Source organism: Gadus morhua, chromosome 8, assembly GCF_902167405.1.
Source record: "Gadus morhua chromosome 8, gadMor3.0, whole genome shotgun sequence".
NCBI classification, from domain to species: domain Eukaryota; kingdom Metazoa; phylum Chordata; class Actinopteri; order Gadiformes; family Gadidae; genus Gadus; species Gadus morhua.
The window spans coordinates 19,102,445-19,126,404 of NC_044055.1; the positions used below are offsets into that span (position 1 = coordinate 19,102,445).

Below are 23,960 nucleotides of genomic sequence, written 5' to 3' on the forward strand. Positions count from 1 at the left end.
GCAAAGCAGACATATTCAGTAAAAGTATTTTATTAGAAAACAAAATGCAACTGAGCAATTACCCCAACAGCATAAATCAGGGGTAAGCATGTGGTACGAATCCCCTTCTTTGGGGGGCTCTACGGGACAAAACTTTCTCAGACCCATTATGTACAATGCCATAGAATGTCAGGAGAAACTTCATAGAAAATTAAAATTACTTTTGAAATATCAGACTAACAGTGTTCTAAAAGTGAAAAAAAAGGCAGAAAATTAAGATAAACCAATACAACAGATAGACCCAATGAGGCCCTTTCATGTCTCTCTCTGCCAACAATTCTTCTGTGGGGCAGAGTTTAAAGACTAGAACAATCAAGAACAAAAAAAAGGACTTGAATTGCGATATTGCTTTAAGAGGACATCTTGTCGTTGCTGTGGCTCCTTCTACGGTCCCCGTGTTTACCGTGGTTGTTGCTGGACTCTTTGTGACGATGGCTCTTCTCCTTGCTGCCGCTCTGCTTGTGGGAGCGCGGCTCCCTCTCCCGGCTGTGCTCCCTCTTCCTGCTCTTCTCCTCCCCCCCGCCCTCCGTCCGGCTGCTCTTGTGCCGCTTCTCCCTGCTTCTGCTCCTGGTGGCGCGCTTGGCCTTCCTTTCCTCCCGGTGCCTGTCCCTCTCCTCCTTGTGCCGCCGATCATCTGGCTCGCCTCGGCTCTTCTTGTCCCTCGACCTCTCCCCGTCTCCACTCCGGTCTTTGTGGTGCTCCCTGTCCTTCCTCTTGCTCCTGTCGTTCTCCACCGCACCCCCGTCCCTCTCCTTGTCTCTCCGCTCGCCCCTCTTCTCCCGGCTACCGCTGGGGCTCCTCCTCCGCTCGCGGTTACGGTCGTCACTGCGGGACCTGCGTCGCTCCCCGCCACTGCCAACCCCTCCTCCTCCTCGTTCCCTGTCTCTATCTCCCCTGCCCTCCTTCTCTTTCCTCTGGCGGTCTCGTTCCCTCTCGAGCTCGCGGTCGAAGCTGGGTCCGTGACGCTCCCGTTCGCCGTGGCGGCTGGGCGACCGAGACGGCTTTGGGGACCGCCGTGGGGTGGGGGTCCTCCGGGGGCTCCTGTGGAGACACGTTAAGACGCAGGTTAGGACAAGGCGTTCAGAGCGATCAAAGGGAAAGGCTCATTGAAGCTCTACAGCCGGGAAAGCCCGGCTGCATCCCCTCGAGCGGCGGCGCTCCACTGGCCTGGCTGGTTCGACGGGCGTCGCCTCCGCCTCCGCCTCGGGCTCCTTCGCCACGATCTTCCGCGGCCGAGCCTTCATTTGCTGGTCAATCATCTTCTGCACAGGCACCGGGATGCGGGGGAAGAGGGTGGAGAACCACTCCAGCTTGGTGAGGAAGGAGCGCAGCATCTCTCCCACCGACATCATGCAGCCTCCCCCGGCCTTGACGTCGAGCTCCTGGACGGAGAGGGGGCAGAGCCATGCAGAATGCAGTCAGTGCACATGTAAGCCACGGTGGAACATATCTGTTTGATGTCATGGTGGCTTGCTTTAGTTGGAAGATATTTTTGTGATGACCAAATACTGAAACTTCACCTCTGTTCATCTAGCTTAATCTCTCAAATATCAGTCAAATGTGTCTGATTTGAATTGGAGAAGAAGGAATGTCCCCTAAATATCCTTTAAACGTAACTGAGTGGCATTCTCCCAAAGATTGGATTAACAATAATTAAGTTGGCAAAAGTATTCAACCTAAAAATGAGTCGTTGAATGTCAGGCCTTTTTCCCAATTCATCTCTAAAATGGACACATGCGACACCATCATCCAGCATCTGCTTTCTCATGTTGTTTACCACTGATCCTGCCCACAGTGTCAATACAGACTGGAGTATGTACGCCGGTGCACAACAGTCGAACTGAAATCAACTTCATATGGTAGAGAACAGCCGCTTTGCACTCACACACGCAAACCAACAGTGCTGAGAAACATTATCCAATTCACCTGCTGCGCAATGGGCATCTAAAGAAAAGAACAGGGGAATTAACCGATTTGGTAGGATGTCATTTGAGCAGTTTATGTATATTTCATTGGTACACCATAATAGGCCTGGTTGCACAGCCCATTAGTCAAATTAGGATTTGAAATAAGCGTAAATATCAAAAGTGAATTGTTAGAATAAACTGAATGCGCTGAAAAGATATGCATCCATCTGCATTTATCCTATTTTTTTGGTTTTCAAATGTGCAACAAGTCCTAATAACACGCCATCAAAAAGAGAGGACATGCCTTCAGATCACATTGGACTACAAGATGTTCTCTGTTTCATTCATACTCACCCCCATTAAACCAGCAGTACAGCAATGATCAAATTTAGCTATGCAACTTTACAGACTGGAGGAGAATTTAGCCAAATGAAGACAAAGGTGAGAGTCAGCTATGAGCATCACAACAAGGAAAGAACAGGGTTTTAAACATCTGCCGTGCCAATGTCGTGTCATTCATGAAGAGAAAGATCTAACTGCTAAGAGATAGAAACATTAAATCATTACCCGTGGGGACATACCTCCTCATCATCCAGGAAGCCATCATACCAGTCCACCAGGTCGGGAGGCGGTTGAGTGTATCTGTTAATCGAAAAAACATATTTTTTTAATGAGGATGCCATAGGTACAACAATATATACTCAATATAGAAATATAGTGGTGTTTCCGGCTGCTATTTTTTAATAATTTGAGAAAAGCATTTATGAAGAGGCAATCATACCGTATGTACATGAATCCAAGTGCTCTGATGTAGGGAGAGTCTGTGTGAGTTATCAGACCCATCACCTGTTTGCGAGTCATTTTGAGCGTAAATAATTTGTACAGCAGACAGAACGCTGTGGACACAATACCACCGGTTCCTACTCCACGCACCTGAAAGGGAAATATGCAATTGTTAGCTACTTCACATGTTAAGAGAAACCACACTACTGAAAATCAACCTTATAGTCTCTACTCCGCACATAACACAAGAAACAGTTGCCTGCCAATGCAATATATGGTGACACGCCATTCAGTAACGAAAAGGCACTCAAGTTGGTAAGTTAAAAACCACGTACTTCTCACTTACCCCTCCGCACATTCCAGTTTGACCCGCGGTCTTCCTGCTTCCTTTTTCCCATGGTTCGACGTGATTCACCTGTAGAGGGTCAATATTGAGCAAATCAGTAATGGTCATAAAGTAAGGCTAGTTCATGGTTTGGCCGATATTGTAAACATCGGCTGATCCAAACAAACGATTACACAATTCGCCGTTTGTTACAGTAGGTACGGTAGTACGATCAAACAATTGGCTTTAAATCAAGGTTATAATTACAAAGTGCAAATTGTAAGGATTTACTATCAATGTAACAAGGACGAAAGACATACGGCTGTTAGCAACTCAAATCGATACAATGAAGTGCAATAACGTTAGTAGTTTACATCGTATTGAGCTAGCATTTGTCTAGCATTAGCTGCGAGATTAGCATGTTAGCATTAGCAGTGGGGTTTCAGTACCTTAAAGTAGATTTCGTCAACGACTTCATGGTAGGTTTTAAGTTCATACAGTTGAACTTTGAAATACGGCGAAGACAGAACATTAGTTAGAATCATGGGGTTGAGGTTCATGGTCTTTTCGTTACCCCATAGGGGCAATACGTTCCCATGTTTCCCAGGCGCAGTCTTGTTAATGGCCTGCTGCTGATTCCCGACGTTAGCCATGATGGCTGAATCCCACGCCGCTGTCTTTACCCGCCGCGTTGGTTTCCGATTACAATCCCATCAAAACTATCTCCGATATTTGATCTTAAATGATCACCAGAAATGGATTGAAAAAAGTATTTTTGATAAATAACGGCGGGAACGGCGCGGCGATTAGTGCTGCAATGAGAGCGGCGGGTCGACCAGAGTGCTGCAGTGGTCTGTTGCTGAACGTAACGTGTGCGTCACCTCAGTACGACACAAAACGTGACCCCGCCCACTGAACGGATTTAGACAAGTTTACCGCCGTTATTTTTAAATAAAATATAAAACAATTAAAATATATCAGATATTGTAAATGGGGTCGGTAGGCCTAATTCTCCAAGGGTTTCTGAAGTAAAAAACAAATTGTATATTAAACTCTTTCTTAATTCATCTAACACTTAGTAGTGTAGTATGTCAACTATTTTACTAACTTGTACAACCTGGAAATGATCCCTTTCACGTAGTCTGACTGAATTCAGTATAAGCTATCACTTTTAAATTATATCTATAAACTATACCACGCTTGGATTCCTGCATTGCATCTTTTTAAAGTACTTTACATACTTAGGTTAATGTAGGATGGAAGGCTCATTTTTGAACACCACCAGTTGACCTATGTAACATTTTTGTTGTATTTAGGCCTATAAAGCTTTTACTCATGTATCACAAAAGTAGTGTAAAAAAATAGTTTTTTAGTACGAGAGAAATGCTGTTTTATTATTCTTAATTAAACTTGTAGGTCACAAGCAAATAAACAACAAAGACGACATATAAAAAGCATTTTTATTACCTGGATTTTCATTCTTTGCCAACTGAGATTAACATCAATAATATATCAATAAAATTCAAATGCATTTTAGACAAAAAAAAAAGAAAAAAAAAAGAGTACCAGAACCACTACCTTGAAAATAAATAAGTCATTTAAAAAATAGAATTTAAGGGCCAATACTAACATCCTATGGATTATACTGAAATACAAGGTAAACATAGCATACAATTATTTTCAGAAAGTGGTAGGGACCGTTATACACTGACCTGAGTACATTCCTGCACTGGAAAAAAGACAAAGTGTGCGTTTGATACCATTAGAATATTTAGAACAGAAGTGGATTTGTCCACCAAATTGTGGACGGCGCTGCCATCCGTGGATAATGACCAAACACATCTTGCCTGTTATTGTGGCAAGGCAAAAGTAGAGCATGTTCTTTGTTCGATTCTTACACAGGACAAATTAATTGCATAAATATATGCAAGTCTCTTTCTGAAATTGGGTAGTCATAATTCTTTTTAATGGCTATCCTTACTCATATGATTTTTGTATAAATTAGCTATAATTTCAGAATTTTGGAGAAGAGGTAAAATATTTAAACTGACAGCTAAACATGCACAATGGATACTCTAACCATTCTAGCTGAAAAGATGGAGGCTTGAATGCCACAGTAGGAAGGCCAGCCTTCCCTTCAATGGGTCCTCACCTCTCAAGAGATACTGCAAATAAGCATTTTATTTAGTGAACAAGTAGACTATGCAGTGAGAGCACTCAATGACGATTCTCCACCGCTTTGCTTAAGGAAGTACTTACACGCTTGCTAAATCTCGGTTCTACTTCCTCTGTCTTGGTCAGACAAGAGACCAATATCAACGTAGGCGCATGTTCACCAACGTTGAGGAACTTTTAACATCTTTGTCAGTATAAGGTTCTTATGAAAAATGAAACCAGCAACTTTTCAACCCCATGTCAGTTACAAACAGTAAATGAAGAAACAAAGTTTCTTGTATAGCAAAACCATTTACCATATCAAATAGTACCCAACAGTACATATACCCCATGTCTTTGTGCTTTCTAACAGTAACAAACTATTTACAAAATAGTCTTCAAACCCTGTATAGCTTGATCATATTAGTCACTGTTTTCTTCCGCACAGGGATAGACAGTAGTTAAAAAGTGCAATAACAAAAAAACATTTAATCTCAGTTTGCGCAGGCTCCCGGACATGTTTTCACTTCATGAACACGAGTGAGCTCCTCATGTCCAGATCCTGATGAAAGTTGTTGTTTTTTTTACTCTGAAGTCAGGCTAGAGTTGGATCTAAAGTTGGCTAAGTCCATCTTGAGCATCTGCAGCTAAGCCCCTTGTCTGACAAACACATGCACAGAGTCTAGCGCTTGATCACCACCTGCTCGAAAGCCCCAGCTCCCGCCCTGAAAGAGAACCACAGCGTGACGTATAAACAGACAGATTATTACAGGAGCAAATGCAGAATTCATATGGCATTAATGTCTGCTCTACTTGTTTTCTTTCCCGTACATGCATGACATTTGTAATACTATAAAATCATAGATAGATTGAACTTGTATTATCGTTATGGAGGAGTATGTTACATCATATAACACATACCGTGTGTGTTGGCTTCCCAAAGCTGTGCTGCCCCCAGGACCCACAAACAACCTGAGCCCCTCCTCTGTAGCAACACAAACACACACAACACAAACACAAAGAGAGAAAGAGACAATTTGACATTAATAACAATATAAAATTCTAATCCACATAAGGAAACAAATATCACTGTCAAACTACAATGCACTATTAAGTAACACCACCAGTGTAGTGCATGGTCTTATTATGCATATGTTGTTGTAACTCTACTCCCTAATGTATGTGCTTCAATCAAAAGCACTGATATCTCTTCCATCACAAGCACAAGCACAGTGTCCCCTCGGTGTGATTTCAGAATGTAGCATGTGACCGACTGCCACACCCAGTAGTGCAAGAGATCAGATATTCATGTACCCTCTGCGCTGGAGTCCAGGAAGCCCTGACTGAAGTCCTGGCTCTGGAGGATCTTCTCGATGATGTCATCGGCGTCCACCCGGGTGGCATCCACTCTCTTCAGCTGGTTCTCCATCGAGTTCTGTTTGAAGGGGTGCCTGGTGGGTGGGTGGGTGGGGGGAGGGGGAGGGGGAGGGAAAGTCATGCTGAAGCCTGGGCGTAGATGCGTCATGTGAAATACAATAGTGGAAACAAGCTTGCATAATGTGATGAACCTCGGACCGATTTGGTGCGGTTTTATCTATAATAAAAAGGGAGAGGGTTCAATACATCGCTTTCTAAGCAGGGGTTCGATAAGAGCATGTACTTTGAAGGCAAGTGATGAGGCAATAAAATTCGTATCATCTCCGCAATCTCATGAATCACTGTCACCAAGTAAATCTATAATTGGTCCGTGTACATCTATACAGAAACGATATTATTCCTCTAAAAAAAAAACCATGTCTTTACATTATACTCCTGTGTGTGTGTCTTTGTGAGTGAGGGCACCTGCTGCGTGTGAGGCAGATGAGACTGCGTTACCTCGGCGGCCTGGCCGGGGTGGAGGGTTTCTCGGCAGCACGGCCGGGGCTGAGCGGGGTGGAGGGAGAGGACCTGCTGTCCCTGTCGGCCCGCTCCGTCCCCGGCTGCTCGCCGGACTCCATGATACTGCCGATGCCCGTGGAGGCGGACTCCCCAGACGGGTTGCGGCGGTGTCCCAGCTCTGTTGGGCTGGAGGAGCGCGAGTGGTTGGTGCTGTACCCTGGGGGTGGGGGTGGGGGGGGGGGGGGGGGAGTGAGAGAAAGGTACGGTAGGTTTCTTTTGGGTACATTGTGCGGAAGCTGTGGTTATTTTGAGACACGTCATCTGGGATCTGAGAGGTGTGTATTGTGAGTAACAGGAGTTGTGAGGCCATGTGTGTGTCTGGCTGAGAGACTGCATGCGTGTGAGTGGGATGGCGTGAGAGAGCGAGAGGAAAGGGAGCGAGGTTATTTTAGAAAGAGAAAGTTCTAGAGAGAGAGAGAGACACACACACGCACACACACAGTGTCTGTGTGTGTGTGTGTGTGTGTGTGTGTGTGTGTGTGTGTGTGTGTGTGTGTGTGTGTGTGTGTGTGTGTGTGTGTGTGTGTACCTGAGATCTTTGAATGCTGGCTAGTATAGCTGGAATTCCTGGAGTGAGTGAGGCGCACGAGTTCATCTGGGACTGAAGTGCTTTCTAAAGTGGACGAAACAGATCATATTCATTCTATACAACACTTATTTTAAAGAATATTCAATGACATACCCAGATTTGCTCCTTTTGATATCCGGAAAAACAATGACACAGTATAAGTAACTGTCAATCTTCAGGACAAATTATTCATGTTTTCTTGTCCTTCTATTATTGCTTGTGGTTTTTGTGGCCGTGACACATGATTTTCAGCACTAGCAGAACAGGTTTGTGAATCACGACTTGTACGCACCACTCATATGCTGAGGCAAGTGAACGTCCCCTCCCTTTCGGGCTTCCTCCAGGCACTCAGTGTGTGGGAAACCTAGGACCGTGGCAGTAGATGCAGGCCTGGGGGGAAAACACATGGGAGGGGTGTGGACTTATTTAGGGGAGAAGGTTTGGTCAGGCAGGGGAAGACACACCATTCATTATCTTACTAATTATTGAGAGGACTCTTACACACACACAGTGACCAAAATACATGCAAAGACTTTTTTGTAAATCTTTGAGCAGAGTAGCAGCCAAATTGCTAGGGGCTTAAACCGACCGTGCGTAATTTGGCAATCTAGGATCGGTTTTATCTACAAGGACAAGAGGGGACATTCCTAAATAACTAAATTGAGGAATGTCTTAAAGGGCTCAGCTGACCATTAAAAAAAAAAAAGGATAAATTCCATGTTTAGACCAGTGAGAATGTCTGACGAAGAATTAAAGGGAGGGTTGGAAAATACTTCAACAGACATTCATACAACAAAGGAGGAATGGCATGAGCCAGCCAGAGCCTTTCCTCTTTACTCTCCTGTCGAGCCTCCACGCAATATGAGCAAAGCAATAATCGGAAAGAATAGTGCTTCTCCTTTAATAGTTTACACATTAACCATCACCCAGACAACCGAGTGTGTTATGAGCTCAAGGAGTCGGTCATGAATGGGTTGAGGGTAAATACTGTGTCAGGGGAAGAGGGAAGAGGGAATGGTTGACACACTAAGCTCTAGCCACACCGTGCTGCAATGCCGTTGGTGACTAATCACCCCATAACTACGGGGAACAGCCTGCTATTGCGTACGTCTTCCACATTCATCTTATCTTATCATATAATATGGGCAGTCTACCGTTCATGCTTGCCTTGATTACCAATGAGCAAATCAAGGCCATACCTATGCAAAGTAACACAAGTAATACCAAGTCCTATCAGCACTTAGGTGTGCTTCAGATTATATATTACACAGGATGTGAAGATGCAGCTTCCTGTACTCAGTCACTATATTCAGGTTGTGGAGAGTGAATTCCTCTACAGCACTTCCTCAAACACTACAGCACACCTCAAAAACCATAATCTCAATTTTATTTTGGTATAAAAATTTAAACCAGATTTCCACATGTATAGACAGACAGACAGACAGACAAACAGACAAACAGACAGTGTTACAGCACAGCAGTAACACTGTATATATTCATACTAGATGCTGAACATTAAAAATTGTAATAAATCCAAAGTGTTCTTACGTTTTAAAGCATGGGTCTCCCGACATTAGTTGTGTGGTGATAACAACCTGTAACAAAAGGTGACTGATTCAGCAGCTTTACTTTGAAGTAACACTTACAAGGGTAAGATATCTGAGAATAGGTTTTTTGAGACATTGTTCCGCATATTCTCAATGACATTTCAGGGCCGTAGGCATGACAGACAGAGACATGCCAGAACATTGCCATGAGGATTACATCACGGTTGTCTAAGCTCCCTTCATTTGCAATTATATGTTTACTTGTAATGCTGACTTCGCATTTTTCCTGACATCAAGAGACGGGTAACTGTGGTTTAGTTGAGGGAGGAAGCAACTGAATGCCTTGTACCGGATCAGGTCATTACAAGTCATACCTTCCCTCCTAGCAATTCCCAGTAGATTCTGGGTGGAGGTTCACATGTGCGCACCTTGAGAATGGAGTTGTCCTGTCGGGTGTTCTTGGTGTCGTAGCCCTCCAGTAGAGAGCGCCGTGTGGTGCTGCCCGATCCAGCAAACTCGGATAGGTTCAAGTCGGCAAAGCCCAGCTGTAAAGGGTTCACAAGAGACGGGGACCCATTAATAAAACCCTAACATGTTAGGTGGAAGCTTCATGTCAGACCGATTTATTAAAGCATTATGAATGGCAGGGTATTTTTCAGGTTTGTTATTATTCAACATTGTGAAAGTTATCATTAAAAGCAATAGGTGACCAACACCGGAAAGAGGAACTGTAAAAAAAAAACATTAAAAAAAAAATCTGGCTGGCTTACCGCACCTAACTAAGGAGACCTTCAACCACCCTTGCCCACAGTGTATCGTGGTTTTATGATTCAAATCATGTTGTTATCATGGTGTGTTTTTGTGATATGAATACCAGCTTATCTATTTGCCGATAGTTTTTATTTGAAGAATGATTTTGAAATGCTTAAGATTGTAACATTACCTTTACGAAAGTCTTCCCTCCCTTCATTTCCTAAAATAAGAACAAGAAAACATGTGAGTGGAGTCCCCTTTCTCTGTCTGTGAGTCAGTTGACTTCAAATGTCACCGTTTAAATGTAATGAAGGTCTATTTATTCTTACAACCCACACATTTATGCACTTTGTGCCATAAAATGATTCCCCAGCAATTATAGTTTTTCTATGATATATATAATCGATGATTACCTTGCGCACAGACACTCGACACACACATGGATCTAGTACACCTGTCCCAGCGTTGGCACTCATCTTGCACACAAATGATAACTTCTTCTTCCAGTACACACAGTTAGCCTGGACCAGCTCCCTGGGAGCAAAAATAATAAAACATATGAAAGATTAACTTGGACCGTGGAAGAGTTAACACAACGTCTTTAGTTATTCACTGTAGATACAGCTCTGCCTATGCAATATTATGAATCTGAGCCCATTTCACATATTTAACTTGGATTCAATTCAAAAATGTACGGTACAAGAATGGAAAGCGGTTTGTGTTTGAGCAAGATTAGGGACCAGAAAATAATGTTTAGAGAGTTGGAAATCCAGGCGATTGCCATAGCAAAGTCGTGTGAGGGACAAAAGTTAGTGTTTGGCATGTGTTTCAGCTGTGTGCCTATTTTTCCAGAGTGACTAACACTATGCCTCTAAGATGTGCTAAAGGGGTAGGGCTATTTGTTTTAAATAATGTAGAAACAGACTGATTAAAGAAGCCGTTGTGTTGAATAGAATTTTTGTTCTGATCAACAGGAGGGTTTCTAACATTTCTAGGCGTTCATGCTTTAAGGGAGGAACATTTACATGAGGTGGAATCAATGTTTTGTGATGGGATCAATGTGCTTAACCCATGATGAGGTCAACGATGGAAACAAAGACCAGTGTCTTTCTTTCCTTCATCACACATTGATTGATTGATCATTGATCATTAATTTTGAGAACTCTTCAATGCAAACATTTTGTTTTTGTTTTCAATAATAACTTATATCCTTGCCCATGAGCATGGCAAAGATGATTAGACCTACAATGTTTCTTATTGGTTAAACGACTCTAAAGTAGATCCATAACATACAGTCAACATAGCGACAAAATAACAAATAGGCCTTCTCCTGAGAATGTAGGATATTCCGATTTAAATCGCTCAGACTCTTAGATAAAACCAAAAATAAAACTGACACAGAAACACTTTCACTTATTGCATTACGTTGTTTTTGAACAGCAAGCGGTGAAGCCAACTAGTGACTATAAATAGCGTCTTACCGAGAGGACTCCGCTGAAAAGCCACCATCTATCAGCCTAACTTTACAGAATAAAACTCCGTTCACGAAGGGAACTGAGGAGAGATCGTCTAGCTCAAACACGACTTTGAATTTGAACTTCTTTTTCTTCATCAGAATAAACGACATAATCGATCAGCTCCAAGGGAAAGACGAGCGACACGTTCACCGCGGACAGCTGTACAGTTTACTGTCGCTCACGACAGCTCTGTGACTCCGAGCAGCTCTTGGCTCTCAAGGCACGTAACCACGCAACTCGCACGCACCCTCCATTCAAAATGAGCAACACCCACACGATGGCCGAAGGAAATATGTGACGTTCTGAGAAGTCTTCATGTGATTGGAAGTTTGAACTAGACGGTTTCGTGTTCAGTGTTGACAACAAAAAAAACCTTAGCATCGTTGGGATTTCTTTAATTGGTCCATGGATTTCACCAGTGTTCATCATTGTTATATATTAAACACATTATATAGGCCTATAATACAGGAACAAATGTACAAAAATGTGATATGTTATATAATCTGATGCGAGAGATATATATGTATATACATTATATTCCATCATAATAAAAATTGTTGTAGGATTACTTTAAATAATCAGGCACGCCTAACGACTCGAGACCTTCATTTAATGTGATAAATTGTAACATATTACTAGATCACATCTGCAAATCAGAAAAACAAATAAACTTAAAATAATTACAATTTCAATATGTTGAAACGTCGCCCTCTACTGACAATAAAATAAATAGCCCTAATTTAAATATAAATATGACTTTTAATATATAGGCTATACAGGAATCAGGATAGGACATTACATTTATCCTGATCACATGTGGTGTTGCATTGATAAAATATATCTTAAAGACAAAAAAAAAAAAAAAAATAATAATTTTGTAAGGGGTAAAGAGACAAATGGTGATAAAGAGAGAGATGACGCTTGCCTTGTTTTCGGCTGTTTCCGTACAGCGGGGAAAGGCTCCGTAGCCTACGCCCCGCCCTCCAATATTGCAGTTCCCTACGACCCTCCGGAATCCGTCTTAAGCTAGGAAGAGGACTGTGTTGTATGGGAATGTTTACAGCAATTCGGCTAATTGCAAACGAGTGTATTTCGAACGACGGTTGCAGACCAAATTTGCTAGAGGCGCGCCCGCTTTGAAGGATGAATTGATAACTTTGCTTCTTCAAATTCTCGCTTAGGACATCTTGCTGCAACATTGCCGCGACACTTTCTACAATGTATCAGACATTGCATACGTGTTTACTCAGAAAGGCACGGTGTTGGGATGCTGATAGTCAAAATACATACCAAGAGCTGTTCGACAAGCTTGATGCCAACAAAGATGGGAAGGTGGATGTGGCTGAATTAAGAACGGGCCTAGCTGCTATGGGCATATTCCGCAAAGGGGCTGCACAGGTAAAACTATGCGCAAACAGGTTCCACAACTATCTGTGTGTGTGGCTGTCTGTTTCTGTGTGTGTGTGTGTGTGTGTGTGTGTGTGTGTGTGTGTGTGTGTGTCTGTGAAAGTGTGTGCTTGCGTCGATGTGCGGTGTGTGTGTGTGTGTGTGTGTGCGTGTGCGTCTGCGTGTGTGTCAAACATTTTGGAGTAGGCACTTCGATTTGGTGGAAACAGAACAGTTACATTTTTTTACATAGAAAATCGTATCGTCTGGTGACAAAAACCAAGATGGGAGCCTGGACTTCAGCGAGTTCACTAAATACCTTAAAGAGCACGAGAAGAAACTGCGCCTGACATTCAAAAGCCTGGACAAAAATAACGATGGTAAGGCATGAAACGCATGTTGAACACACATGTTGACTTCTAATCGTTACACTACAAACAATTTATAATTCTCTATGTTAATGTTCTTTTTTTGGTACGAACAATGCCTAATTCCCTGTATTAACATATTGCTACATAAAAGGATGCACGTTGAATATCGGTGGTGCCTTGTATAACCTAGGTCGAATCGATGCCACTGAAATCCAGCAGTCCCTTTCTGAGTTGGGCATGTCTGTTTCCAAAAAAGATGCCCAGAAGATATTACAGAGGTATCTATAAATGTCTATCCGTTATACAACGATAGCAGTTGCCATCCAGTCTATTCATTTGTGTGTGTGTGTGTGTGTGTGTGTGTGTGTGTGTGTGTGTGTGTGTGTGTGTGTGTGTGTGTGTGTGTGTGTGTGTGTGTGTGTGGCCAGCATGGACATCGATGGGACCATGATGGTGGACTGGAATGAATGGCGGGAACACTTCCTCTTCAACCCCGCCCACAACCTGGACGACATCATACACTACTGGAAACACTCGTCGGTAAAGACAAAAAGCCCTGCCTATGTCCATGAGAAAAAGACAAAGTCTTTCAAACCATGGCCAATAGCCTTCAGCCTAAAACTGATAAAACATGTCTTTACCTGACAGCCGACTAATTCAGATTCGGCAGCTTCAGAATTACTGTCCTAGTTTATTGTGGGTTGGTAACACCTTAGTGAATTTCTCATATTCTCGTGTCCTCCCCCAGCTACCTTCTACAATTCACAAGTCTGTAATTATAGGTCTTTCCAGTTGCGTTGCACCTGGTACATTTACGATTTTGAATCACAAAAGGTAGACCGCAGGACTAGTGTTCCTATTATGTGGCTGCAGTTTATCTGAACGAGTCTAAAGCTCCGAGTACAAAGGTTGAGTCACCTCATAGCTTGAGATTAGGATTTCATAAGCAGAACCTGGCTGCATTGTTTTCCTAACAGTCGTCCTACTTGTTCATTAGCGTTGGCCCCTCAGATTAGAAAGGAGGGGTTGTGTCATTTGTGGGGGAAGACTGTCTGTCAATGAACAACCCACCGCATCATTAGATTTTGACACTCTGATTTGTACTCTTGTTGCTTTGTCCATGTGTGTCGACCTAAAAAAGAAGAACCCTATTCTATCGAGTTCATATAAAAAAAATAGAAAAAACAATAAAATAATCCTAAATAGCTTTTGTCATATTTATAAGCCTTACTTGCCATGCGTTGAGTTTTATGTCTTTTTGGAAGAAGGGCCATTTTATGATACCTGACCCAATCTCCCCAACTCCCCCCAAGCTGTAACGTGTGACGTTCCCTCCTCACCAGGTGCTGGACATAGGCGACAGTCTGGCCATCCCGGACGAGTTCACAGAGGAGGAGAAGACCTCTGGGATCTGGTGGAAGCAGCTGGCGGCCGGGGCGGTGGCCGGCGCCATCTCTCGCACCGGCACCGCCCCTCTGGACCGGATGAAGGTCTTCATGCAGGTGGAGCATTGGAATCCCACAGCTGCCCTGCAAATCAACCTTGTTTCCCCTGTGTATTAAAGAACATCCCATTTTATCATCAGGTGTGATTTTAGCCATTGCAGTCCATTTAAAAAAAATCAACCCTAGTGACCCAGACGGATCCACCTACCAGCCGGAGGGATCAATGTACCCACCAGTAGGCTAATCTATCATAAAACATCTGGGTTGTGTTGGAGACTCCAACGTGTGATGTCCCAAAATTTGTAAATGGCTTGTAATGACTCATCAACACCAACACCTAATGGTAAAATAGTGTCCCTTTTAAACAAGTTTCTGTTGGTCATCTTGAGTGGGTCCGTTGTTTGACGGCCTCTGTGTCTGTGGGCTGCAGGTTCACTCCTCGAGAACACACCGCATCAGCCTCTCTGGGGGCTTCAGGCAGATGATCAAGGAGGGCGGAGTCGCCTCGCTGTGGAGGGGGAATGGAGTGAATGTGCTGAAGATCGCTCCAGAGACCTCCATTAAATTCATGGCTTATGAGCAAGTAAGACCCAGTCTGTGTGTTTGGGGGTTTCGTGATGTGTGTCTTTATGGGTGTGCGTGAACCTACATAATCAATCATTCATTTAAAAAGGTTTGCCTAAAATATATTGAATTGTCTCCGGCAGTATAAGAAGTTGTTGTCTTCAGAGGGCAGCAAGGTGGAGATACACCAGCGGTTTATGGCAGGGTCTCTGGCCGGGGCCACGGCGCAGACAGCTCTCTACCCCATGGAGGTAAGGCCTCTGAGGCATCTGATGCATCCTGACCCTACTCCAGGATTGTTCGATCCCTCTTCCTCTTGCGTCTCTGTTTTCATCCTGTTTTCTACAAATCCATTGCATGCATGATCTCCATAATCAGTGTGTTTGGCTTGACCAGTTTGCATTTTGATCTTGCTGAGTCCCCAGAAAGTTAGAAACACATTCTTTACAGACCATGAACATTGTATTGAGTTCTGCGTTAAGAAACTACTGCTTTATCCTGTTTTCAGCTGGTGCTGCCGAAATGCTAATCTCTAAACAAATAGAAGATGAGCCAGTAGGCATATTTTGTTCCTACTTACAATATATTTACATGGTGTGACTACTGCATTCAACTTAAGCAAACACACAATGCACAGAGAGCTGGTCTGAGTGTGGTGAAAAAGCTCCTTGTTATTTGAGAACCTGTGGGGAACGCAGCTGTTGTAGAGTGTACAAAACAGAATATTGTAAACACAGGTGACTGAGGCACATCAACAGAAAGAAATGCATTCACTACCTTTGCTATTAGATACACTGTATTTGAAGAAAAACAATTGACAAATTAATGAATAGGTATTACTATTCATCATATTTCATGAGGTTAATATGCTAATAATGATTAATTTAAATATTTATTGGTAATCTGTGTTTTTTTTCTTGTTGCTAAGTTGATGAAGACCAGATTGACTCTGAGGAAAACAGGGCAGTTTTCAGGGATGTTTGACTGTGCAAAGACCATCCTCCACAAAGAGGGAGTCAAGGCTTTCTATAAGGGCTACCTCCCTAACTTATTGGGCATCATTCCATATGCTGGCATTGACCTCGCTGTGTATGAGGTAAGCTTACCCTGTCGATGACATTTCAAAATAAAGTGCACTCATTTTAATTAAGTAATATTTGGAATGCATCAACCCCTCAATCATGGGCCATGTGAATGCAAATTGCTTACGAAGCAGTTTTACTATAACAGTGCAATTCTCTATATTGGCTTTTTTTTTGTGTCTCAGAGTCTCAAGAATGCCTGGTTGTCCCACTATGCCAAAGACACGGCCAACCCCGGTATACTGGTTTTGCTGGGCTGTGGAACCATCTCCAGTACATGTGGTCAGCTGGCCAGCTACCCCCTAGCCCTCCTACGCACACGCATGCAAGCTCAGGGTCAGTACTCATATTTTGGCAACAGTGCTAAATGGTAGCACAATAGTACAGGCAAGGGTATATATTGTTGTGGGAAGTAGTCATCCATATTAATGGGTGACTGGATGGATGATTACTTTTTGTATGTTTATTACTTAACTATTATTTAACAATTTAATCATTAGACAATGCTATTATCCCTTTTAGATAGTGTACAGTGAAAGACTGAGTACATTAGATCTGAGACAATTTATGAACTATTTATCTTTTTGATTCTTCAGCCACTCTGGATCCGTCCGACCAGCCGACTATGAGCCAGCTTGTGAAGAGAATCATGGTCAAAGATGGCTTCTTTGGACTCTACAGAGGCATCCTACCTAACTTTATGAAGGTCATCCCTGCAGTCAGCATTAGTTATGTGGTGTATGAATACATGAAGACTGGTTTAGGGATCGCAAAGTGATATTTCAATTCGATTGGAAGTTATAGGTCTCATATTTAAGGATTCAAAAATGACAGAGAGTGAACCATGCGTTAAGAGCCAAGAACATTTTATCGCTACTGTAAAAGGAACAAGTATCATGATGTTTTTTTCAATTTTTGGTAATCCAAGCAGGGGTTGTTTAGTTGGAATGCATGCATTTAAATGGTTGACATTTTAAATGAATGCCATTCCCCTGTGAGCAGTCTCAAAGAATACACACCAATATAATACAAAGAATATACCAATACATTCTGCAATAGGATCCTATAGTTGTAAAGCATTGTTTTTCTTCAAGGAAGTTGATCGGATTGGCGCTTGTCCAGGGGGCATTTGTAGTTTAAACTTAATTTGAATAATATTCACACCATCACACCAGCTCCTGGTTCGCTCTTTTTAACACCACATTTTGTGTTTTAAAATATACAGTAATTCCTATTTGTTCTCAGTATTGTGGGGATGACAGGATGTTGACCAAAAATATGAAATAAGATATTTGTAATTCTGAAAAATACAACAGATTAATACTCATTTTATTTTTGTGGAATGAATATTCCAATGCTCATGAGACTACTAAACTTTTATTGTTGACTTATTTATATATGAGTTATGATATGAATTAATCATGCAGAAACACTGAACAGAGTTAAGATAATCTTATCTTCACAAGCAAAGAAAGCAAAGACATCCACCATCATTTTAATTATTCTTAATAGGGTTATATCATTCTCATTTCTGTATCCTTTGTTTTGACTTTTGGCTGTTTGTGTGTGCATTTTCAAGTACATATTTTTACTAATGCATGTCAACATATTCAGTGTAGCAGAGAGAAACAATCCGCAATTGCTCATCTGAATGTTTTTTAACAATTTAATGTGCCTTAAATTCACTCAATGCGTCACCATTTTGTGGCATTGAGTGTTTTGTTTGGGTACTATGTTTACAATTTCAGACATTAGATGTACATTTAATTTACAGTGTGTTATTTATTTACAATGTCTATGCTGTTACCATGAAACTTCAAGAAAACCCATTCGCTTCCAGGTTGTTGTCGTGCTTGTGAATGTATGTATCGGACTGAATTGCAAAGAAAATTTTCAATTTATGTAATGTGTGAGGGTGTGTCGCATTGGCCAAAAGATGTGAGCTACTAGATCAATCCCACTTAAAAAAATAACAAATAAAAATTGGATTATGCTTTCGATATCTGTACGTTCTGGGATTGAGAAGGTAGACCTCTTCAGCCTATTGTAAAATGGCTTTGATAGTTGTTGAGCATGTTGATAGAATAATCAAGGATCACAGACCACTGTATGTATGATGATGTATGACGTCTGCAGGGTCTACAATGACCCTTGGGCCATTTCTATTGGAATCATTAGAACATAATGAGAAATGTGTGTAAATGTGTATGCATGTCAAAGATTGCCTCCAAAGTTGTATTTTAACACTTAAAATACAAATAAAACCTAAACCCTAAATAAAATATATTATACAATGTTGTTGATTTGATCAGTGAAGGCGGTCAGGTTATTGTTTAAAAAAATTGTAGACTCAAAAAAGGATGTGAAGGCAGAGCTGTTACGTATTTACATTGTTTGTATAGTTGATTGCCCAATGGGTTCTGTCAATGGTTCGTGCATGTTTGGGTCTACCGCGTTGCTATCCCGCGTGAGGTTTGTGCTAGCGAGACACCGTAGCTTGGGATTCCTGCCGAACTTAATGTAGAGGTGGGCCTTCAGATAAAAACAAACTTCAAAACTGATTACAATTGGTAAGGTGCTTATTTGTCATCGCATTAATAGTTTGAGTTCGTTTGTAGTATTTTGCGGGCCAAGTGTACGGACGGACTAAATCCTTGAAGGTTAATGATTGGATGTTAAAGCGAAGCTAAGAGTCGTCCATCGCTAGCTAAAAATATTGAAGCTGTATATAGTGTTGAGTTTGGGGGGCCGGAGGGGGGGGGGGGGCGAGGGCGACAACATGGCTCCTTTGAACACAGCTCAACTTATTGGAAGAACATCAATATGTAATGTTACGCACCAAGCTTTCCTTTTAACACCCTGCCGATACAACCGCCTTGTACACTAGTATGACCAGTGATGTCGAACTTGTTGAATATGAACCACGACTGGGCATTGGAAAATATATAAATTAAGTTCTGAGCTGAAATAACAATCTCCGCGCAAATTCATCTGACCTCTGAGATTTTTAGTTTGTCATGTATTAATGATATTTATTGTAAGGTTAGCATTCGTTGTATTGTTCAATTGAGTGATTTCATTGTTTTAATTGTTTTTCAAATGAATATGACTAATCAAATATTAACGAGGCAGTCAATCTGAACATTAATTCAATACAGCCCAGCCAATCATGTTTCATTATCTTACTTCTAGCAATAACGTTAGCTTTAACTCTTCAGTACAAGCTATATAATTAAATAATACCCAACACTACCCTCTTCTCCGTGACAAACTAATCATCAGCTTTAGGCCTACTCGGTATTATATATCATCATACCAGCAGTGTCGATGTTGTTTTGTTATTATTAATAGTTTCTAATAGTGGTAATTGTATTTTTTTTTCATAAGAAGTTGGTTGGCATGGGTAACACAAGTGACAGGGTGTCCGCTGACCGCCAAGGCGCCAAGGCTCATCGTTCTGACAGTGGCAGCAGCCACAAAGACCAGGAACACAGCAACAAGCTGGTGGACAGCACAGATGATCCCAACATCTTCAATACTCATGGATCAGAGTCAAAGGTAATTCATGAAACGTGTTTTTCACTTTACATTATATAGCCATAATTTTTTCATGCCCTTTATGATGAATCAATACTTTATTTTTCAGTTCAATACACATGCCACATCTCCATTCAAATGTGCACCGTGGAATGCTGGAGATAGAGCTACTAAATTAATAGCTGCTAGGGTGACTGGACATTCATAACTTTTTAGACAAAAACTATTTGGTGTCTTGAGATTTATCTGAGTTCAGTCATTGCTAAATATCTTCTTCTACTGCTCACTCTCACAACCAATGTGAACAGTTCTTAGGGGAGGGAATGGGACGAGTGCTCCTGATAGAGGGGACATGACTGGGGCGCTGTTTGTTTCCCCACCAGGTGTCTGGGGAGAAGGAGTTCACCGCCCCAGATCTAGAGGACCTGGTGAAGACGGGGCCTCAGGCCAGGCCTACGGTCATCCGCTGGGCTGGGGGAGGCAAGGATGTCTTCATCGCCGGCTCCTTCAACAACTGGGGAACCAAAATCCCCCTCAACAAAAGGTGAAGGGAGCGATGATTTTTACATGGTTTACATAATACACGTGACTGTAAAGATACGTCATGTGGGATCTGAGAATGTAAGTGCACTGGATCGATAATCACTGTTATATTCACATCTTGACCGAATATTTTAAATGCCTGAATCAGTGACTGTAAGTAAACGTACCAGGCAGTCATTTTAAGTATCAATAATCTCTTGTTTTGTAGTCTTATAATGATGTGTCACTCTGTGTCCTCAGCCACAATGACTTTGTAGCCATCTTGGACTTGCCAGAAGGAGAGCACCAGTACAAGTTCTTTGTGGATGGACAGTGGGTTCATGACCCTTCAGAGGTACAGGAACAGCTCAGCTAAAAGCTTCAGCCTTCTTCATGTAGTATAGTAACCTGAACTGTCAGTCAAATCATACTACTCAAATCCTATCATAGATGAACAAATAAGTAATTTAAGTAATTGACATCTGAACATCCATACAGCCAGCCAGACAGCTTTATATGAAGTCAGAAGCATCTACTAGATCTGGGTTCCTTATTGTTTTGAGGTGGCCTAAGCGTGTCCAAAGACCAAAAATGCCATGTTCTACATGAACAAAATGACAGTTATTCTGGAATCTCTTTTCTCTCGTGGCTACATCTGATGCACACACGCCACTGCTTCCAGACTGTGGTCACCAGCCAGCTGGGCACCGTCAACAACCTGATCCAGGTGAGGAAGTCCGACTTCGAGGTGTTCGACGCCCTCCAGGTGGACTCCCTGGACAGCTCCGACACTACGGGTCAGTCATAGGGCTCAGGCCCCGCCACGTTTCCCATTACGATCACACGATGGATAAGCCGATCGCTGTCCGAGGTGGGATGCTGTCGTGTTGTTTTTGAACCATTTTGGGCGATTCCAGATCTATCCAGCTCCCCGCCAGGACCTTACGGACAGGAGCACTACGTCTTCAAACCCGAGGAGCGCTTCAAGGCCCCGCCCATCCTACCCCCTCACCTCCTCCAAGTCATACTCAACAAGGACACCAACATATCTGTGAGCTGGCCTTCCTCGCTCCACAGCTTTTTTGCTGTGGAGCTATTTGACCTTTTGACCCTTTCACTGTAATTGTAAACTTTCTGTCTGTGTTTCTCTACCTCTCTCGCTCACCCTCTCTCTCTCTCTTGGTCTTGTTCCCTCTCACCATCGCAGTGTGACCCCGCACTGCTACCAGAACCAAACCACGTCATGCTGAATCACCTTTACGCCCTGTCAATAAAGGTCAGCCGGACATCTATTAACTGTCTGAGCATATGGTTATTACCACGGTTTAGTACAGACCGCTCTCAGAAGTCTGTGCACAATCGCAAGGCTGCATAGTAATGGGAGTGGGATTTGTGGGAATTCATTGGGTCAACCATTGAAAAGCCATTAATGAATCAAATTTCTTCCTTGCATACCCATTAATACATTAGAATAACAAAACTCCCTTTCTGTTTCCCTTTGCCTTTCAGGATGGGGTTATGGTGCTAAGTGCCACTCACAGATACAAGAAGAAGTATGTGACCTCACTGCTGTACAAGCCCATCTAAAACCTCAACCGCTTTGGCTTTTAGATAGCAGAGAGCTGCATGTGTGGAATACACTGAATTATTTAATCATCGCATTTAGCCAAGTATTGCACTGAAGCAACAGTTTACGGGTAAGCTTAAAGCCAGTCAGTGAGCAGACAGTGTCAGAAGTGGCACATTTTTCTCCTCTGAGGGCTCTGAGCAGAAAATAGCATTGGCCAAAACATGGATCCATAGAGTGTGGTCAGTGGAGCAATTGGAAATGCAGAGCCCGCTCTTCACTCATGGGTGGATAGAAGGTACAATGAGGATTGATTCACAGTCTACAGTTAACTGGTATTAAGGGACATGGCGAACCACCGTGTGTATTTGTGTGTTTTGGTCACCTTGGAGGGGGGGGGGGGGGGGGGGGGGGGTGCATGCTCTTGTGGACAAAGACTGTTGAGATGAAAGAGTGTGATTAAGAGAATGTTCTATGCATCTCCCTATGAGATGCATAGAAACAGACAGCTTTATTGATTGTGTTTTTGTGATTAAGTTTATATAATAGAGGAGTGTCCTTCATATTCAGACCCGACACACTGCAGCCGATACTTGAAGGAAGTGATGTTTGTCAACAGGAAGCACGGCGATAATGGGTTCATAGGCAACAGAATGTGGTTTGAATGGTGTAATCAGATCCTAAAGCTCACATTGAAACAGCAAGTGTAACCATGGCTAAAGTCTGTTCATTTGCATTAGCAGAGTACCATAGAAAGGGAGGGTTAATAGTTAGGCCAGCAAACTTACGACAGAGGCTGGAGGCTGCCTGATCAAGTGCAATAGAACTGGACGTGGGGAGTCAGAGTATTCCCTTTTCCTTTTTAGTTTTCTAATCAGACTGGTGTTAGTGGAATCTAGGTCCCAGGCACCACACTGGTTTAGTTCAGCTGTTGCCTTCGTCGTTTCCTAATGCTGCCAGCACTTTAATCATCCCCTGCGCAGGATCACTGACTCAACCGTTCAACTCTGCAGCATTACAAGTCTCTGTACTGTAGTGGTTGGAAGGACTGCAGTCCAGTCTTCTGTTTTTGTTTTTCAGAAATAGAGATGTTAAGATTGCAGTGCTTTTTGTGCTTTATCTGTGTTTAAAAAGATTGTTCATAAGGATGTACTGTATTTGACTACTGTAGTGTTGGCATGTATATTTATATCAAGTGGCTTGAGCACGCAAACGGTTCCTGTTGCTATAGCTATTTTGCATGTGTTGATTGATATCAATGTTATTTTCTCACAACCAACATTGATGTTTTCTTTCTGAGTAGTCGTGTAAAACTAAAGGCAATCATGCCAAGTTTTGCTACGGCTGTCACTGTTGAGATGGTTATATTTTTCATTAATTGGCACTGTTAAGGATGGAAAAGACAATGCATGTTTGTGATTGATCTGAAATGTCTCCCTTTTTTATTTTATCTGCACAATGTTTCAATTTTGTCGATTGTAGTGCCATAATCATCGGTTTGGAGGAATTTCTGGTAGGGTCCTAATTATGAAGTTGGTGAAAATAACACACAACACATATGTTTTCGAAATGACTAGGACATCACTTTAAGATTGCCTTCAAGTGTTGATTAGTTGGTTGCTCAGAATGAAATAATTTAAAGTGTGAGGAGGGGATATTGTGAAGCTTGAACCAAAACTAGAATTTTCAAACCGTTGTCTTTATAGAAAATGCAAATAACTTGTTTTCAATTTTAGGGCACTGGTTTTTACTTGTTTTCGAATAAATGAAACTAACTTATTAACTTTGTGTTAAAGAGATCATATTGTCTGAACCCAAATTATCTTTGAGTTACTTGAAATGTACTAAAGTTACTGTTAGCATAATTCTAAATGTTCAATATCCTTTGGTATGTATAACAATGCAGAAAGTCTCTTCACTCTCTGTTGACAAACTGACAACGTGCGTGTATTTGG

General features: G+C 42.2%; 4 protein-coding genes across 15 annotated transcripts; 2 read left to right on the plus strand and 2 right to left on the minus strand.

The window, feature by feature from the left end:
• Positions 1–14: 14 nt before the first annotated feature.
• Positions 15–3,925, minus strand: prpf38b (pre-mRNA processing factor 38B). Of its 10 annotated transcripts, none has more exons than XM_030363896.1 (7): positions 3,504–3,925; positions 3,076–3,144; positions 2,728–2,879; positions 2,528–2,588; positions 1,966–1,983; positions 1,207–1,421; positions 15–1,080 (listed from the first exon to the last, which is right to left on the minus strand). In XM_030363896.1, the coding sequence occupies exons 1-7, from the start codon at positions 3,705–3,707 to the stop codon at positions 390–392; spliced, it is 1,410 nt and encodes a 469-aa protein (XP_030219756.1). In that variant the 5' UTR covers positions 3,708–3,925; the 3' UTR covers positions 15–389. The 10 variants fall into 10 exon arrangements, with proteins under 10 accessions (XP_030219756.1, XP_030219758.1, XP_030219760.1 ...); XM_030363898.1 differs by having other exon boundaries at positions 3,065–3,144; positions 3,504–3,843; XM_030363900.1 differs by having other exon boundaries at positions 1,925–1,983; positions 2,514–2,588; positions 3,504–3,702.
• A 572-nt stretch (positions 3,926–4,497) lies between these two features.
• LOC115549121 (protein FAM102B) lies at positions 4,498–11,795 on the minus strand. Its single transcript, XM_030364135.1, has 11 exons — positions 11,496–11,795; positions 10,428–10,548; positions 10,205–10,234; positions 9,690–9,806; positions 9,263–9,309; positions 8,007–8,104; positions 7,676–7,759; positions 7,084–7,303; positions 6,523–6,659; positions 6,130–6,193; positions 4,498–5,933 (listed from the first exon to the last, which is right to left on the minus strand). Exons 1-11 carry the CDS (start codon positions 11,639–11,641, stop codon positions 5,891–5,893), a joined length of 1,107 nt encoding a protein of 368 aa, XP_030219995.1. The 5' UTR covers positions 11,642–11,795; the 3' UTR covers positions 4,498–5,890.
• A 698-nt stretch (positions 11,796–12,493) lies between these two features.
• Positions 12,494–18,677, plus strand: LOC115549424 (calcium-binding mitochondrial carrier protein SCaMC-1). Its single transcript, XM_030364590.1, has 10 exons — positions 12,494–12,929; positions 13,171–13,297; positions 13,479–13,566; positions 13,717–13,828; positions 14,632–14,790; positions 15,164–15,316; positions 15,441–15,548; positions 16,226–16,393; positions 16,565–16,715; positions 16,976–18,677. The coding sequence occupies exons 1-10, from the start codon at positions 12,750–12,752 to the stop codon at positions 17,155–17,157; spliced, it is 1,428 nt and encodes a 475-aa protein (XP_030220450.1). The 5' UTR covers positions 12,494–12,749; the 3' UTR covers positions 17,158–18,677.
• Positions 18,678–18,825: 148 nt separating this feature from the next.
• Positions 18,826–23,788, plus strand: prkab2 (protein kinase, AMP-activated, beta 2 non-catalytic subunit). Of its 3 annotated transcripts, none has more exons than XM_030364592.1 (8): positions 18,826–18,949; positions 19,770–19,937; positions 20,300–20,460; positions 20,700–20,793; positions 21,121–21,235; positions 21,356–21,489; positions 21,646–21,714; positions 21,948–23,788. In XM_030364592.1, exons 2-8 carry the CDS (start codon positions 19,779–19,781, stop codon positions 22,023–22,025), a joined length of 810 nt encoding a protein of 269 aa, XP_030220452.1. In that variant the 5' UTR covers positions 18,826–18,949; positions 19,770–19,778; the 3' UTR covers positions 22,026–23,788. The 3 variants fall into 3 exon arrangements, with proteins under 3 accessions (XP_030220452.1, XP_030220453.1, XP_030220454.1); XM_030364593.1 differs by having other exon boundaries at positions 18,834–18,949; positions 19,767–19,937; XM_030364594.1 differs by lacking the exon at positions 18,826–18,949 and adding an exon at positions 19,183–19,204.
• Positions 23,789–23,960: the final 172 nt, after the last annotated feature.